Source organism: Leguminivora glycinivorella, chromosome 2 (assembly GCF_023078275.1).
Source record: "Leguminivora glycinivorella isolate SPB_JAAS2020 chromosome 2, LegGlyc_1.1, whole genome shotgun sequence".
Lineage (NCBI taxonomy): Eukaryota > Metazoa > Arthropoda > Insecta > Lepidoptera > Tortricidae > Leguminivora > Leguminivora glycinivorella.
The window spans coordinates 12791154-12808259 of NC_062972.1; the positions used below are offsets into that span (position 1 = coordinate 12791154).

Here is a 17106-nt window from a genome sequence, read left to right on the forward strand (position 1 = left end):
TTCGGAAATAATCGTTTCTAAAGGAAAAAAAAGTGCGTCCCCCCCCTCTAACTTTTGAACCATATGTTTAAAAAATATGAAAAAAATCACAAAAGTAGAACTTTATAAGGACTTTCTAGGAAAATTATTTTGAACTTGATAGGTTCAGTAGTTTTTGAGAAAAATACGGAAAACTACGGAACCCTACACTGAGCGTGGCCCGACACGCTCTTGGCCGGTTTTTTTTAAACTATAAGTACTAACCTAACTACTTACACAAGTAATAAATGCATTTTGAGATAAAAAGTACCTATTTACATAAATAAGCCCTTGGCAAATGTAGGAACATTAGCAGGAGCTAACAAGCTACTTGAAACACTGGCGCTGGCATTGCTCTCTGGATATTTGACTGAAGAGATGAAATCCTGACAGTACATGGTTCTTTATAGATATGAGTACCGAGTGGTGGTAGTTCTGTAACAACTGGAGTGACAGGGGAAGATTGTCCTGACGACTCTTGCGAACTATAATGCGATTTTACAGGTGCGACTAGTACCAGATCGGAAAGTGGTGAGTTTTTATCCAATGATAACCGTGACAACAACAAAGCAGGATCAGCAATTATTTCTTGCCGTTTAACAGGTGGGACTGCTTTATCATTTAATGGTTCCTCTATTATGGGTTGCGGGATAACTTGCGGCCGGGGCATAACTCGACACAGCTTGTCCCAAAAATAACGATCACCCCAATCGAGATATGTGTTATGTTTAAGATAAAGTTGAAGTTCCTCTGGTAATTTCTTAGGTGATTGTAATTCACATAGTACCACTATCACCCGAGCTGAACCGTGCTCCATAGCATGTTGATGAGCGGCATGGAACTCTTCTAGAGCCCACTTCGATTCAGCGTAGTTATCGGACACGAGCAGCAGAGTTCGCCGTGCGCTCATAACGGAGTCAGTAATCTGCTGAATAACTGATTCTCCTGGAAGCCAATCACGACAGTGTTCTATAGTGGTATAGCAGTAACTCTCAAGTTTTTGAATCAAAGTTTTGGCGAACTGCAAATCTTTATGCGAATACGATATAAACACATCGTGTGTTTTCATAGGATCTTCAGAGATATCTTTAAAATTCAGTAAATATTTCAAGCACAAACCATGATTAAAAAGGAACTGATTAAAGCGCGGTTGCAACCAGAGAGAAGCTAGTGCTATTAATGCCAATGTGAACAAAGCACCTACGACTCCTAGCATTATCATAAATATTTTGTCTTGACATAATTTCCTCTTATCAACAACATAGTGACGGTCAACACACTGCGTCGTATTCCAGTCCGTTATCTGCAAGTAAAATAAGTTTTTGAATAAAATTTATATACGTGCGTAGTTAGGAAACACAGAAATCATAAATTGGAAAACACAAAATGCATTAAATCAATAGACAGGTCAGATAGATTTGAGATTTCTCCTGATGCCTGAAGGGCAGAATTCACAAAAATAGGAATCTATCGATACAGTGACCGCCAGAAAAATAGACAGAGTAGATATACATTTCACGTCATGTTTAGAAATTACACCTGCTGGATTTTGTGAGCGAGCGACATAATACACATACAAAATAAAACTAGAATAACTCTTGGTACTACTAATAAGGAGATATCTACTATTCTCTATGGTTTTGGCACAGCTTGAGAAATACCTTGGCACGCTGAAGCGTCGCAATAGCTAATTCATCTTCACACCGACAGGCGAGCAGGTTGCCTGCCAGCGATACATTGTAGCCAAGGTTTTTGCTCAGACTCAGAAGCGCCTCTGCTGCAGCCGATGTGATGTGCGCGATGCTGTTATTGCGTACGTCAAGGACCTGCATTTTTATATATTTTTTAATTCGACTGTCAAATATAGACAACTTTTTTAGAAGTAACAAACTCTTTCTAATAACAAAGAACTTTTTTGTGAATTTGGACTTAACAAAAGGATGGTAAGGCGGGTTTGTTTTCGGTCACTTATGCTAGGGTCACTCTTTAGCACTTAGCAGTAGGTAGCAGTAGTAATCCTTCCTTAAAATCATACTTTTCGTTCAAAAGATTAGTATCTAAGCTCGTTTCAGAGTGTCATTGGACTCATGGTAATAAAAAAAAGATCCCGACGAATTGAGAACCTTCTCCTTTTTAGAAGTCGGTTAAATAGACAATGGAATCGAGATGCAATCCAAGAGAGATTCCACCCCATGGGATCAAATTGAGGTTGCGGCACCAACTAAACTTATTTTACAAGAAACAAATATCTGACACTGCTCAGACCAGATCCTCTGATTGGAAGGTTCATAGTTAAGAACATACAAATATTAAAACGACACCTGGACAAATCAAAGACTAAAAAAATTTTGACGTCTATGAATTTTATGACATCAGTTATAAGCAGATAGACAATAATTTGATACTAACTCGCAAGGTATCAGGTATGTCCTCCTTATCAATGCTGGTTATTTCGTTATAAGGAGCATGCAGTTCTACGAGATGGAGACGCGGCACAGCAGCCAGCATCCCGGGGGCTACGTGCAACGCTACCGGGTAGTCAGGGGCAGACGGCGGCCATCTTGGATCTCGGTCCAGGTCGCCCTCACAACGCACCACCGTCGCGTTGTCGGGTTGTCGTTTTCCACACGAACATCCTGTAAAGGTCAAGGTAGAAATTATTTATTATTATTAAATAATCCTTTCAAAGTGGATGCTTAAATTAAAGGCAACAAGTGGTCTGTTTGTAAGTTGTAGTTGCCAATATCTTGTTTTTCACGCGGAAATTTGATTTACAAAAATATTCACTCTATTAAAATTTTAAAATTCACGGGTACAACGGATTGAATTTTAATAACAGTGTGCAAGTCCACAACTACACTGGTATTTGTAGCGTCGAATTCAATACGAAGTAAGGTCAGGTGGGGTAAGGGAAACATACTTCATTTTTTATATTTTACATGGAGCTCTAATCACTTTATTTAATGTCGTATATTCATCTTGACCGACACAAAGTATGCTTCTTTAAGTCTGCTTTCTAGGGCGAAATTAATTTTTAAACTAGCTTTATTGCATGTAGCTGGAAATTGATAAAATGTTTAGGCTGGTCCTGCCGTTTCCCTTTCCCGGGTTTTGGGGTAAGGGAAACACTTCGCTAAAATCTCAAAGTATTGGTGCTAGTGTGGATTATACCGGCAATGTAAATAAAAAAAAAACATCATCAATTAAATGGAGACTTTGGTTCTTTGACATATAGTTTAAAATAGAAAATATTTACATAAATTGAAATTCGGGGTAAGGGGAACATATGGGCTTGAGACAGGGGTGGTTAACTAAAAATTATAATTGTTTTTAAAGATTTTTTTACAAGTTTTTTTCGAAAATTCAAATTTCAGTATTGCAAATTTAAAAACGACTATTAATTATTAGTAATTAATCGTATTTAAAATACTGAAGCTTGGATCAATACAAAATTTCTGTACTTATAGAATATGTGTCTCTGAAAATGTTCATGACCCCTGAAATCGGGAAAAGGAAACATATGTTCCACTTACCCCGCTTATGGTAGTTCCCGTTACCCCGGTATGTCATTTGTAGGTAGTGTTATGAATCACGTTGAATTTTCATATTTACGGCATAGTTTTCTCAAATTCAAATACCAGACATGAACATTAAACATATATAGGAATATTTACAGATATCAAAAGTCTTCGGACATGACTTTTTGCTACCCAAATCACTACACAAAATAATACTCGTCCAACTCGTGGTCTTGTAGCACAACAACTGATTTTTTGTTTTTGTCAAGGACGCACACTCCTTAGAGCTAGCGCTATTTTTGTTTTTGTTTTGGAACTAAATCCTAGGTTGTACCTTACCGACCACCAAATGACCCAGCTACAGTCTATGAATTCAGAGTTACCAATCAGTGTTTCCCTTCCCCCATAGTCCCCCTTACCCCACCTGACCTTATCTTCGGCCCGGCTCGAGCGTCTATTGTTTACGTCTAAGTGTTTTGTGAATGTAGTTATTATGAGTGAAAAGAGTTATGGAAGTAATAAAAACGATGCGTTAAGTGATTGTTCAGAAGATAATGTTGAAATTAGACCAATAATTTTGAATAAGGAAAATACGGTATTGTTTGATGAAAGTATGGGGGAAAATTTATCGCAATCTTCGATTTCACGAATGGAGAAGAGACCTAGGAATGCTAGTGATGACACTGATGACAACGAAGCAGAAGGTGGGTATACTTTAGTAGAAAGGAAGAAAAGATCAAAACGCCTGAATAGAAGTTTATCACAGAATAACTTGCCAGAATTGACTGAAGCAAATAATTTGCCGTATTTATCGCGGAATAAGCATGTTGAGCCCAGTATTCCGACAACCGAGGATTGTGAAGTGTGTATTACATCGAAGGACGCTTTGCCTAAACAAATTGGCTTGGCCAAATTATTGAGGTCAGATGGCATAAAAAACATACAAAAAATTACGTATAAAAATTCTTGCAAAGTTTTAATAAAATTCAATAGCAAACCTGACGCACAAAAACTGTTGCAATCAAATAAAATGATTGACTTAGGATACAGATGTCAATTAACAACGGAACTGAGTTTGACATACGGAATCTTAAGGCGCATAGAATTAGATGTAACTGAGGAAGAAATAAAAAATGATTTTGAGTGTATGTACAAAATTGTATCTGCCAAGAGGCTGAAGAGACTCGATGAACATGGAAAATGGGTTGACAGCGAGACCGTCAGAGTATGTTTCCAGTCTTCCACTTTGCCCCCATATGTATCAGCATATGGCTATGGTATCAAGGTGGAACTAAATTATTTCCCCGTTACTCAGTGCTCAGGCTGTTGGAAGTTTGGGCATGTACTCAAAGTATGTCCGAACACGAAGAAAATGTGCCCAAAATGTGGAGGTGCTCACGACAACTGCGAAACAACAAACTTTGTATGTATTAATTGTAAAGGGAAACACATGGCTCTTGACAAAAGTTGTCCTTCATACAAGAAAGAACGAAAGATTCGGGAGGTCATGGCTGAAGAAAATTGTACGTACCGTATAGCATTGCAAAAAGTTTTAGCTCAGAATAAAGACCAGCTGAATGTAAATGCAGTGCTAAAAGAAAATGATGTAGTAAATGAACAGATCGTAATTCCAGGCACTTCCTCCAGCACTTTGCCATCAAACTATCGAGATTCTGTTCTTAAAAATAAAGCAATAGTTCAATCCCATGTGAACTCAGGATCAGAAATGGAACACGATGGAAGCGATGAGGGCAATAATTTAGAAACAATTAAGAAACGTGTGGCTACTTCAAAACCGAAAAAAGTAACAGTTACAAAAAAAAAGAGCAAGCAAAGAAAGGCAAGAAAGAATCATGACCCAGGCAGCAGAAGTGATGATGGTTGTGAGAGTCCAGAGAATACATCTGATCAAGAGAAGAGGCGCCAAACGAAGAATATATTCTCATGGGCACTATTTTTAAAGAAAGCTAAAGATATATTATTAGCAGATACATCTTTGGAAGAGAAAATCAAACTAGGAATTAAATTAGTCATGGACGCTGTAGCTAAATTTGTATTAAAAACTATGAGTAACGAACATTTTTTGAGTAATGTATTTTCTAGTTTTAGTAATGGATAAGAATCTTTCATTAAATATTATACAGTGGAATGCACAAAGTATTCGACCTAAATTTATACAGTTTGAAGCCTTTTTAAGCCAAGAGAAGATTCATATAGCTATACTAAGTGAAACCTGGTTGGAAAGAGATTCTGTTATGAACATTACTGGTTATAATGTGTATCGTTGCGATCGAGGAGACTCCTATGGGGGTGTAGCCATATTTGTTCATAAGTCTTTACAATCGTATCAAACCTCATTTACAGCTAATAACCCCGGAATTGAAATCTTACATGTCAAAATTCTAAATTGTAAATATCTAGAAAACGTCTTAGCAGTGTACTGTCCGTCGTCCGTTGGTACTACACTTGGCGATTGGGATGGTATTTTCTCAGAATTTCCTAAACTTTCGGTGATAGCAGGCGATTTCAATGGACATAATACAAACTGGTCCTACAGAAATAATAGTCGAGGCATTCAACTGGCTGATGCAGCATTACATAACGGATATATTTCATTAAATGACGGTAATTATACTAGATTAAAGTTAGTAAATAATATGTTACAGAAATCGTCACCTGACGTTACGTTTGTTTCGACTGACATAGCAATTTATTTCAATTGGAAAGTATGTAATGAACATTTGGGAAGCGACCATCTGATAGTTAGGTGTTCTGTGACGTTCAGTTGCAATTTAGTGTTTTGTGCTAGGCGAAATTACAAAAAGCAAATTGGGTAGCATACAGGGAGTACATTGCGGAACGTTTACCGTCGATTTTACCAGATGCCACAAATATTCAAATAATGTATAATATATTTCTGTCACTTATTAATGAGTCTGCAGACAAAAATATTCCAAAAGTTAAAGTATGTAAAAGCCCTGTGCAACGGTTTACACCGAAACACTATTGGTGCCCAAATTTGTCTAGAATAGTTGCACAAAGACGCTTGGCACTGAAAGAGTTTCGTCGTAATCCAACTCCACAAAATTTAGACAAATTAGAGAAAATAAATAGTGAGAGTAAAAAGAAAATAAAACGGGCTAAGGCTGAAGGCTGGCATAAGTTTTGTGACAATTTGGGTGAGTCTACCACTGTATCAGAAGTTTGGAAGAAAATGCGTTGGGTCAAAGGTATCAGAGGCAATACGTTTACTGTGCCCGATAATAAGAAAATTGAATTATTGCATAGTCTGGCACCCGACTCTGTGACACCTCGTAAGCCCAGTATTAGGTCACAAAATTTGCAGTTAGATCGAGACTTTAGCATTCATGAACTTATGTGCTGTATTAAAAGAAAGATACATCATCCGGAGAAGATGAAGTTACGTATTCAATGATATCTAACCTGCCTATGTGCGCCAAAATGTATTTATTGAAACTGTACAATGTGATATTTGCTAGTGCTGTTGTCCCTAAGCAGTGGAGAAATATACAAGTGGTACCTATTCCTAAACTAGGTTGCAATCGCCAAGACGCTGATGCCAAACTTCGACCTATATCTTTATTGTCTTGTGTTTGCAAAATCTTTCATGTCATGTTAACTAAGCGTTTGGAATGGTATGTGGAGAAAAACAAGACATTATCAGATTCTGTATCAGGCTTTAGAAGAGGACAGTCTTGTGTTGATGCCCTAGCCCGCTTGGTTACGTACGTGCAAATAGGTTTCTCTGAGAAAGTTCCAACCCTCGCCTGTTTCTTAGACATAGATAACGCGTACAATAATGTGTTGATAGAAAAAGTTGTTACTACTTTGGATGAACTTGCGGTAGGTTTTAAAACGTGTAATTATTTATGGGAATTTCTTAGTAACAGAAAGCTTAAAATTAAATGTAATAATACAGATGATTGTGTACGGTGGTGCAGAAGAGGACTGGCCCAAGGTGATCCTATATCTCCCTTAATATTTAATATTGTTACTTATAAAATAGATAACTTTTCTGAAAATGTAATGCTGTCACAATATGCGGATGATTTTGTCATATATAAAAGGTCAGGTAACTTGAATGAAAGCATTATAAGCATACAACAGTCACTGAATGAAATAGCAATTAATTTGGGAGAAATAGGGTTAGATATATCAAATAGTAAGACTAAAGCTTGTTTATTCAGTAGAGGTCGCAAAGAACATCGCATAAGCCTTATTCACGGTAATAACATAATCTGTAAAGTGGACAAAATAAAATACTTGGGTTTCTGGTTGGATAAGGCTTTAATATTTAGCACTCATATAAATGAGATCCGTGAAAAGATATCAAAATACCTAAACATAGTTAAAGTTCTTTCAGGACCAACATGGGGAGTTCACCCTTCCCATTTAAGAAGACTTTATATAGCGTTAATACGCAGTAGAATCGATTATGCTTGCTTTCTTTATGACTGTAGTGCCAATTCCCATGTAACGAAATTAGATAAGTTACAGAATCAAGCCTTAAGAGTAATAGGTGGTTTTATAAAGTCTACACCCATTCATGTGATGGAGTCTGAGTTGGCTATAGCTCCTTTGTATATACGAAGATCCTTTTTGGCTTATAAATATTGTCTTAAATGTTTATCATGGTCCAACAATAACACAGTAAAACTACTAGAAGAACTTGAATTGTCTTCTACTAGTAGGTACTGGGTTAGTAAAAAAACACCACTGCTCGCAACTGTTTACTCCGATGCAAAATATGAAAAGATATCTGTTTCAAATCCTCTTAGAATGTATAGTCTGGATACTTGGATATCTGACATAAATTGTAGGGATATTATTAGCACTGATTTAGATTTAGTGGATTGCCCAAAGAAATTATACCATCCTAGCGATTTAAAAAATAATGTTTTATTGGAAATAACAGACACATATGGAGATTGGCACAAAATCTATACAGATGCATCAAAGAACAAAATTAATACAGGAGCTGCATATTTTGATCCATTACTTAAAAACAAAAGTTGTTATAATATCACTTCGGAAATATGCATTATGTCGGCGGAGCTATTTGCAGTCTCTGAGGCTATATCGTATGCAGTTACGTTAAAATCCAAAAAAAAAAAAAAATCGTCATCTTTACAGATAGTAAAAGCGCTTTGCAGCATGTAGCTCGCTGCACCTCTGGAAACAGAGGTACAGCGATAGCTTACTCCGTGCTGAATAAATTATATTCATTTCCTAGTGATAGGTCTTTGAGACTGCAATGGATCCCTGCACATGTTGGATTGAGAGGGAATGAGGAAGTTGACACTTTAGCAAAGGATGCCTGCAATATTGGCGCAGAAATTTATATTACTCCTGACTAGAATCGCCCCAATTAGTAGCGGACGCTATGAATGAGCACTTCGCATCGGTGGGTGAGTCATCGCCGCCTGAGCCAGCGCGTGCGAGTAGTATACCTGCAGATGCGCCCGCGACGAAATTGGACCGTCCTCCTGCCCTCTCATACGTAACTAACTCCATATTTCTGAGTCCAGTTACCGAAGGCGAAACATTAAAGTTAATCAAACACCTTAAAAATAAAAAGAGTTTCGGTATGGACGAACTACCATCGGCGCTAATAAAACTGTGCGCAAATGAATTAACCCCGCCCTTAACACAACTAATAAACCAGTCTTTTGAAAATGGTGTATTTCCTGATCAGCTAAAAATCTCTAAAATAAAGCCAATTTTAAAACCAGGTGGCAAGGCAACAAATCCAAGCCAATACCGCCCTATTTCACTTCTTCCCGCCATCTCCAAGGTATTCGAAAAAGCAATGTCAAACCGTGTGTATAACTTCCTTGAAAAATATAAAATACTAGATAAAAATCAGCATGGTTTCAGAAAATGTCATTCTACAACATTAGCAGTTTTCAAATACATTAGAAATATTTTAGAGCACATTGATAACAAAAAATACAGCATTGGTTTACTTCTAGACATGACAAAAGCATACGATAAAGTTTCCCACGAAAAACTCCTCACAAAATTGTACGAAATGGGAATACGCGGTACGACGCACAGCTGGTTTAAATCTTACCTAACAAATCGTCAACAATACGTACACATTGACCATTATAATTATGAAGCTCGCGAAGTAACCGATATTACCTCACACAGGCGCCGCACAACTTGCTCTTTGCCACAAGGAAGTATTTTAGCCTGTACCCTATTTTTGGCATATATAAACGACTTGCCAAAAATCCTAGATCCGAATATAACTTGTGTAATGTTTGCCGACGACGTCTCCCTTTTGTTTAGCGCTACAGATAGTATAGAATGCAACTCCCAACTTATGTCAACTTTCAACTCAGTTAGTAAATGGTTAAATTATAACAACCTTGAAATAAATATTAAGAAAACGAAAATAATACAATTTAAGCCTACACAGAAAAAACCTTTAGAATTAAACCTAAACATAAACAACACGGAAATAGAGGAAGTCACTGAATTCAAATTACTAGGCATATTCATAGATTCGGGGGTCAACTGGAAGGCTCATATACAGAATACGAAGACGAAATTGACAAAGTTTATATACGCGCTTAGTGTAATAAAGTTAAATACAGATTATGAGTCTGCACTTTCAGTCTATTACGCGTACATATACTCTAGTCTCCGATATGGTGTGGTCTTATGGGGAGCCAGTACTGATGCCCTGGACCTCTTCATCCTTCAAAAGAAATGTATACGTATTTTAGCAAATATAAGGATTCCTAATAGCTGCCGCCCCTTTTTCAAACAATACGAGCTCCTTACACTGCCGGGTATATACATAATGGAGGCCGTTATCTTCGCACGGAAAAACCCTGACCTGTTTGAGGCTAAAGTAGACACATATAAAACTAGAAGCCAGTATAGAAATAAGCTAAAAACACCTGACTCGAACTTGGCTATATATAGAAACGGTCCCCATTTTTTATGTATCCGCATAGTTAACAAAATCCCTGATGACATCAAATTAGAAAATAATGACAATTTATTCCATAAGAAATTGAAAAGTTTTCTCATACACAAATGTTACTACTCAGTGGAGGAGTTTTTTAATGACGAAACCTTTTAGTACCTAACTTAAAATTTCCAAAAAAAAAAAACGTTTTTTTTTTGTTACATATATTTTAAATTTAATTGAAATCATTTATTCCTAAATCGTATTACTCGAATTATATTATGCTATGACCAAAAATTATTATATAATAATTCCACCTATCCAAATAATTATTAACTAACTACATGGCCTGAAACTTAGTATTAAGCTAGATATAAGTAATTTGTGTGCCCTGACAGGGTGTCATGGAAGCTATTTGTAAAATTTTAAGATCCTATGTACATGACTTATACAAATAAACATCTCATCTCATCTCATCTCTCATCTCACTTTTCAGAAATCTTACATAAATATAATAAGAAAGTACGCGGAATATGGAAAGAACATTTTGACGAGCGTAGCAAAGAAAAAGGTGTATGGTACAGGACTATGCAAAGTGAGCCACCTCATATCCCTTGGTTTACAAATGCTAGGTTAAGTAGAACATTAATTAAGATAGGTTTAAGACTTCGTTCAGGACACATTCCTCTTAAAAAGTTCGCTTTTATGATGAAGAAAGTGCCATCCCCAAACTGCGAAGCTTGCAATGTTGTAAAAGATGTACAGCATGTATTAGCGGAATGTGTGCGGAACGAAAATATCAGACAACATTTGATTGTGTCACTAAATATAAATAAATTAGATATAGGCGCATTTCAAAGTATCTTAGCTATACCGATCTCAGAAGAGGCAAAGGAGATATATTTGTTTATATATAAATATTTAATTCAGTATACTGTAAGGCCGTAGATGACTGTAATTTAGTTTAAGTTACGATGGGACTGGCATAATCTTAAGATTAAAAGTCCCGAAATAAATAAATGAAAAAAAAAAAAAAAAAAAAAAAAAAAAAATCCTAGGTTGTACCTTACCGACCACCAAATGACCCAGCTACAGTCTATGAATTCAGAGTTACCAATCAGTGTTTCCCTTCCCCCATAGTCCCCCTTACCCCACCTGACCTTATCTTATTCGTTTTGGTTTTGTGTACCTATGGTACTTATGTTTTTTTTTTTGTTTTTCGGTACGTAAAGTATTTATTCTGAATGTTTATTCTGAATTACATAGACATGATGATTATTATGAACATATATTGATTTAAACTAACACGATCTTAACTCATATTATTAAATTAAAACGGGACTTATCGCGTAAAACTTACGTTCGGACACGACATTACGTCCGTGGTCACATTAAATTAAAATCTGTCCGTGGTCACGGGTAGACTACCCGTGATCACGGACGGATTTTAATTTAATAATATTATAAACATCTTCAAGAGAAACCTTCATGTTGTATTATATTTGAACACTCAGTACATAGTTATTAGAAGGAAAATTGAAAAGTATTACCTTTAGGGCATGGACCATTGTATGGGCAAGTTAAGCTTTCACGGTCAGGGCAAGTAGCATTTCTGGTTTCGATGCTCTCATGCAATTTACAAGCTTAGGTCCCTCTGGTGTAAATAGCGGGCAACTAAGCAGCAACTCGCGAAACCAGTACGCGTTACAGTCGCAATCCAAAGAGTTCAGTACTAGCTTAACTTTTACGCGCTGAAAGTGTAAATAAAAGGATTAAAAGACATTAAAAGACGACATATTGGACCGGTTTTTATGAAACATGGCTATTGGCTAAGAACACTCCAGACTAATTCAGCTTGTTGACCAAATAGTTATTTTCAAAGAGGATCGAGTATTATAGAGAGTTACTGTCAAAGTAAAATGTGTGATCACAGTGCATAGACTGCCATCTCTCGACACAAGCTTAATACTTTTAATCCTCAGTTTTGTCAATTTGGCCCATATTCTTAGCTTGATATGTGTTAAAATGTCAAATATTAATATTAGCGCCATCTAGCAGAGCGTCCCCCAAAGGTGTAACGCCATCTAGCTAGACCACCGTACCTTTTTCTATATGGTTCTGAGGTAAGTTTTTTTCTTAGACTGTAGCTGTCTATACGGATTTACATATGTCTTTGATATTGCTAACCGTATGGGAATTCTTTGCTGAACAAGAATTGTTACTCGATTTTAATTTATTGCAAAATAAATATTTGTATGCTGTAAAATGGTTACCCGGCAGATTTTTCTGGTTTATACATCAGTTTTAAAAACGGCTGATCTTTTAATAATGTCCCTTTTATATAACACTAGACAGAAATGCACTTTTATTTAGTTCTCAGTACTTAGGTATACCTACATATGTAAATAAAATTACCTTACGGTTCCCGCCACTTTGAGATAAACTTTCTTGCCCGCATTGGTTGACGTCGTTTTTGTTGATAATCAATTTCAATGGATTTTTATTATTGTTGTTATTTTTCATACTGAGCATTACTGGTTTATCCTCAGCGCGTCTCATTCTCAAGTTGCTATACTGCAATAAATAAATGTAAACATTAAGTAACGTTTGAGTCCATGTCAATGCACGTAGGCATTTTAATGGCTTAAGAGGTAATTGGCTTGGAAGGTTCCAACAGGGCTAGCATATGATTAGCACGACTCGCGACTGTATCTCGCTGCGACTGTAAATCACACGTCTGTCTGTATAGGGGTTATTAAACGTACCATAATTATGGTACACGTACCATCTTTCAATCGCCAGTACCGTGTAAAATTTTAGTGGCTGCCGTTCACGTGACATGATTTCACAATTGTATATAGTTCATTTTTTATATAGTACATTAAAAATAGCTTTATGTTAGAATGTGCCCTCCTAAGCCTAAACTACTTGTAATTTGTTTATATGCTTTGACAATCCAATAGGATATCTGGTTAATTCTTGTATTATTTTTCCTCCGTTTAGTACGCACTCAGCTAGTATATTGTTTATTAAGCGCATTTCCTCTCTGTAATAAACTTTAGTACCTACTTAAATAAAATATGTACCTGGGTATTTATATCATATAAATAAATGTGCAATTCAGCGCTTCGTAGCCTCTATGTTCTCATTTCTAGGTATATTATTGCCTATTAGTGAAAAATAACTTCACTTACCCATAAATATTGAATATTATTTTTGTCTAGAACTATTTCATTGAGATGGTCATTTTCGGTCCAATCACTGCAGATGCGTGTAGCACGAGTGTTGCGTAGTTCTAAGCGACGCAGATTTTTTGGCAACCCTGATTCCACTGTAAGAATATCAAAATCCGTAATTATTTTTAAACCCAATTTGCATTTGATAAGTCGCAGAGAAATATGTAAAGTAAAAATCGACCGTGACGTCACTCGACACGATTTCAATTTAATTCCATGTTAATCGTTCATTATTCGTCTTGACAGTTCTTAAAAAGAAGCTGATTTTACTAGAATCAAAGTAGCCTATTAGCGTAAAAGCGTAATGCATATTTTTTGTAATAATACTCGATATCGATTAAAAAAAATGTTCATAGGTACTCTAGACAGTTTTTGCCATGCTACTTCGGGGCTCTTGCTTTATGCTTCAAGTTTAAAAGCACGTTTTCATCTGAAGTTCTTTCCAAGAGAAATTCTATCTTATTGCAGAAGAAAAAAAAGACGCCTTAGACACGGACCGCCAAATATTATTAATTTCAAACTTAAATACGTGGTTGATAAATAATTCAAAATATGGTAGGTATTAGCCTGTACTAAATTAGAATTAAGGAAAAATACTTATCAACTTCAAATTATTAGTCACACACATAAAAAGTCAGATACACCGAATAATTTAAACATTCCTTAGTTTCGACAAAGAGGATCGAGTTTTATAGAGAGTTACTGTCAAAGTAAAATGTTTAATCACAGTGCACAGACTGCCATCTCTCGACACAGGCTTAAAACTTTTGAACCTCAATTTTGACAATTTGGCCCATATTCTAAGCTTGCTATGTGTTAAAATGTCAAATATTTTAATATTAGCGCCATCTAGCCGAGCGTCCCCCAAAGGTGTAACGCCATCTAGGTCACCGTACCTTTTTCTCTATGCTTGTGAGGTACGTTTTTTGCTTAGACTTTATCTGTCTATACGGAGTTACATGTCTTTGTAACACGTTAAGAAAAATGGTGGAATAGCATAATATATTTAAACTACCTACTTACTTTTATAATAATATTGACTAGATCCACATAGCGAGCCCAGTGGGTTGTTGTTCACCTTCAGAACCTTAAGATTTTTCAGCGACTGAACGGCGCGTACCAAGACTCGTCCATTCAGCAGGTTATGTGAAAGGTCTAATTCTCGTAAGCTTGACTCTAGGGGTGCAAACACGTCACTGAAACATTACAGGAGCAAAATTAAGCTAAAGCAGTTTGTGCTACATCGTAGGCAAAAATACGAGTGTGGGCTTAGAAACCGAAGTGAAATGATGAGTTTCTTTAAAATTAGTGTTAAATGTCTAATGAATTAATGATGTACGGTCGCAAAGGTACACTATAATTGCCGCGACGCTTATATTTTCAAAGGAACTTTAATTCTGATAAATTAAAATTAGAACTGAAATTCCAATGAAAACAAATGAGTCGTGGTAATTGGAATTCGCCCTTACGTCTTGAGAATTACCGACTTACACCTATTATACATTCTCAGTGCAAACGAAGGTAGTGATTGAGATTGGAAACATTATTCTTATCATGACTTTATAGATACTTACTCTGGCAAAGACCTCAATGTAGAGTTCCAAAAGTGTATTCTAGTTAAATGTGTGTCTCTGAAGAAATTATGCGGTAGATTTACTAATGGACAATCCCTCATCATGAGATTTTGCAGATTCGAGTCTTTCAGCCATTCTGCATTATCTGTCATTGGTGCTAGCAAGACATCCAGCAAAACCAAGGTGACTAGTTTAGGAAAAGATGCCAGTGGTGGTAGTACTACAGGTCTGTTTAGTAGTTTTGTATTTTTTCTTGTAGTCTAAGAAGCTTCAACGAGGGCAACCGCTGCAGCCAGTGACTTTGGTTAGATTGTGATTTCGTTGCATTTACAGGTGGCATCAGCAAATGGGTGTTTAAAGCAATAGTGATTCAAGTGATTGTGGTAGAAGTGTTTGAGTCTCTTCCTCAAGTTCCACAGCAAGCTCTAGATATTTTAATCTAGGCAATCCATTTAAGAAGTCTTTTTTAGGCCTCGTGGGTAGCTTTCCGGGTAAAGCACTAATTGTAAGCTTATTTATTACTAGCCCTTTCAGGTGGTAACTTTCTAGGCGTGGTTCCGAAGGTAATGCGGACAACGTGAGGTCACAATCGTTACATGAAAATGTTATGTTGAGTGCTTTTATGGCGTCGTAGTACGAGACATTAGGAACCAAACAACCTGCGAATTCCAAGCTTTTTACTACGATGGGCCTCGGCATTGCCGGCAAAGCAGGATCGTCGACTGCAATCTCGGTATTACCATCAGGGTGGCAATTGCAACATAACGAAAATGATTTCCTTTCCATGTCCCATTCCACTTTTATTTGCTGATTCGCTGAGGAAATATAAAATTAGGTAAGTATAATCATATAATTATGACAGCTTTAAATACTCTTTGTATTACTATTGAACTAAAATTTATTGATTCTAAGTAGGTAGTTAGGTACTAACCTGTACCAGTGGTAATAATTGAAAAAAAACCTGTCAGAAGTTACTTACTAAAGAGAGGTGGCAGATACTGGGATTTTTTTTGTGGAAACTAGTGGGAATAACAATAGTGGCAATATCAGACTGGTTTGGTAAGGCCCACTTGCACCAACCAATTAACTCAGGGTTAGTGGGCGGTCAACTTTCAAACTCCATATAAAATGGTGGGTTAACCCTCGGGTTAACTTTCCATTTTCGTTGATGCAAATGGCCCTAAAAGTACTCGATCCTTACCGTTGTGTCCTCTAGATCCTTTGACACCATAAAAAAATTTAGTCCCAGATTGACTTGGGATTTCTTGGCAGTTGGCGGCAGTCTTGCACTTCGGGTGTTTCAGTAAAGCCTCCGATCTAGACGTTGTTACCAAGCATACTAGCACCACTACCAGAACTAGAAGCCTTTTCCAAATGTCTTTCATCGCGATTCACCCAAATCAGACACAATAATAATCACAATCACATTTTTTAGTGTCACATCGCATTATACAATGTGACACTGTTTTAATCTGTTTAACATATTCATATTTATAATCATGTTAGTTAAATTCATTGAACTAATTATTACATTTGTGAGGAAGTATTTATTATTTTATTAAATTGCTAATTTTCCTGTTAAAAGTCGCGTTGATTGTTGTTTGTTTGCGGTTTCACTTGACACAGCGGCTACGACTGGCCTCGACAGATATGGCAATAAGACTGATTAAAGTATAACCTACAATGTCACCAATCGAGTTAGCCAGAGCACACCTTACTAAAGTCAAACGAATTTGAAACTTGTGCAACGTAGTTACATTCCTTTTACGGAAGAAGAATATGAAGTTTAATCACTTGAAATGAAGATTCAAAGTCCT

At 36.5% G+C, this 17106-nt stretch overlaps 2 protein-coding genes across 2 annotated transcripts; both read right to left on the reverse strand.

Moving 5' to 3' along the window:
- Window positions 1-170: 170 nt before the first annotated feature.
- Window positions 171-3588, reverse strand: LOC125238354 (protein toll-like). The gene is made up of 4 exons (XM_048145656.1): window positions 3552-3588; window positions 2428-2654; window positions 1680-1844; window positions 171-1321 (listed from the first exon to the last, which is right to left on the reverse strand). Exons 1-4 carry the CDS (start codon window positions 3586-3588, stop codon window positions 338-340), a joined length of 1413 nt encoding a protein of 470 aa, XP_048001613.1. The 3' UTR covers window positions 171-337.
- LOC125237987 (protein toll-like) lies at window positions 2518-16961 on the reverse strand. Its single transcript, XM_048145253.1, has 7 exons — window positions 16491-16961; window positions 15290-16104; window positions 14739-14911; window positions 13674-13810; window positions 12895-13053; window positions 12030-12230; window positions 2518-2654 (listed from the first exon to the last, which is right to left on the reverse strand). The coding sequence occupies exons 2-6, from the start codon at window positions 15439-15441 to the stop codon at window positions 12060-12062; spliced, it is 792 nt and encodes a 263-aa protein (XP_048001210.1). The 5' UTR covers window positions 15442-16104; window positions 16491-16961; the 3' UTR covers window positions 2518-2654; window positions 12030-12059.
- Between the last annotated feature and the right edge of the window lie 145 nt (window positions 16962-17106).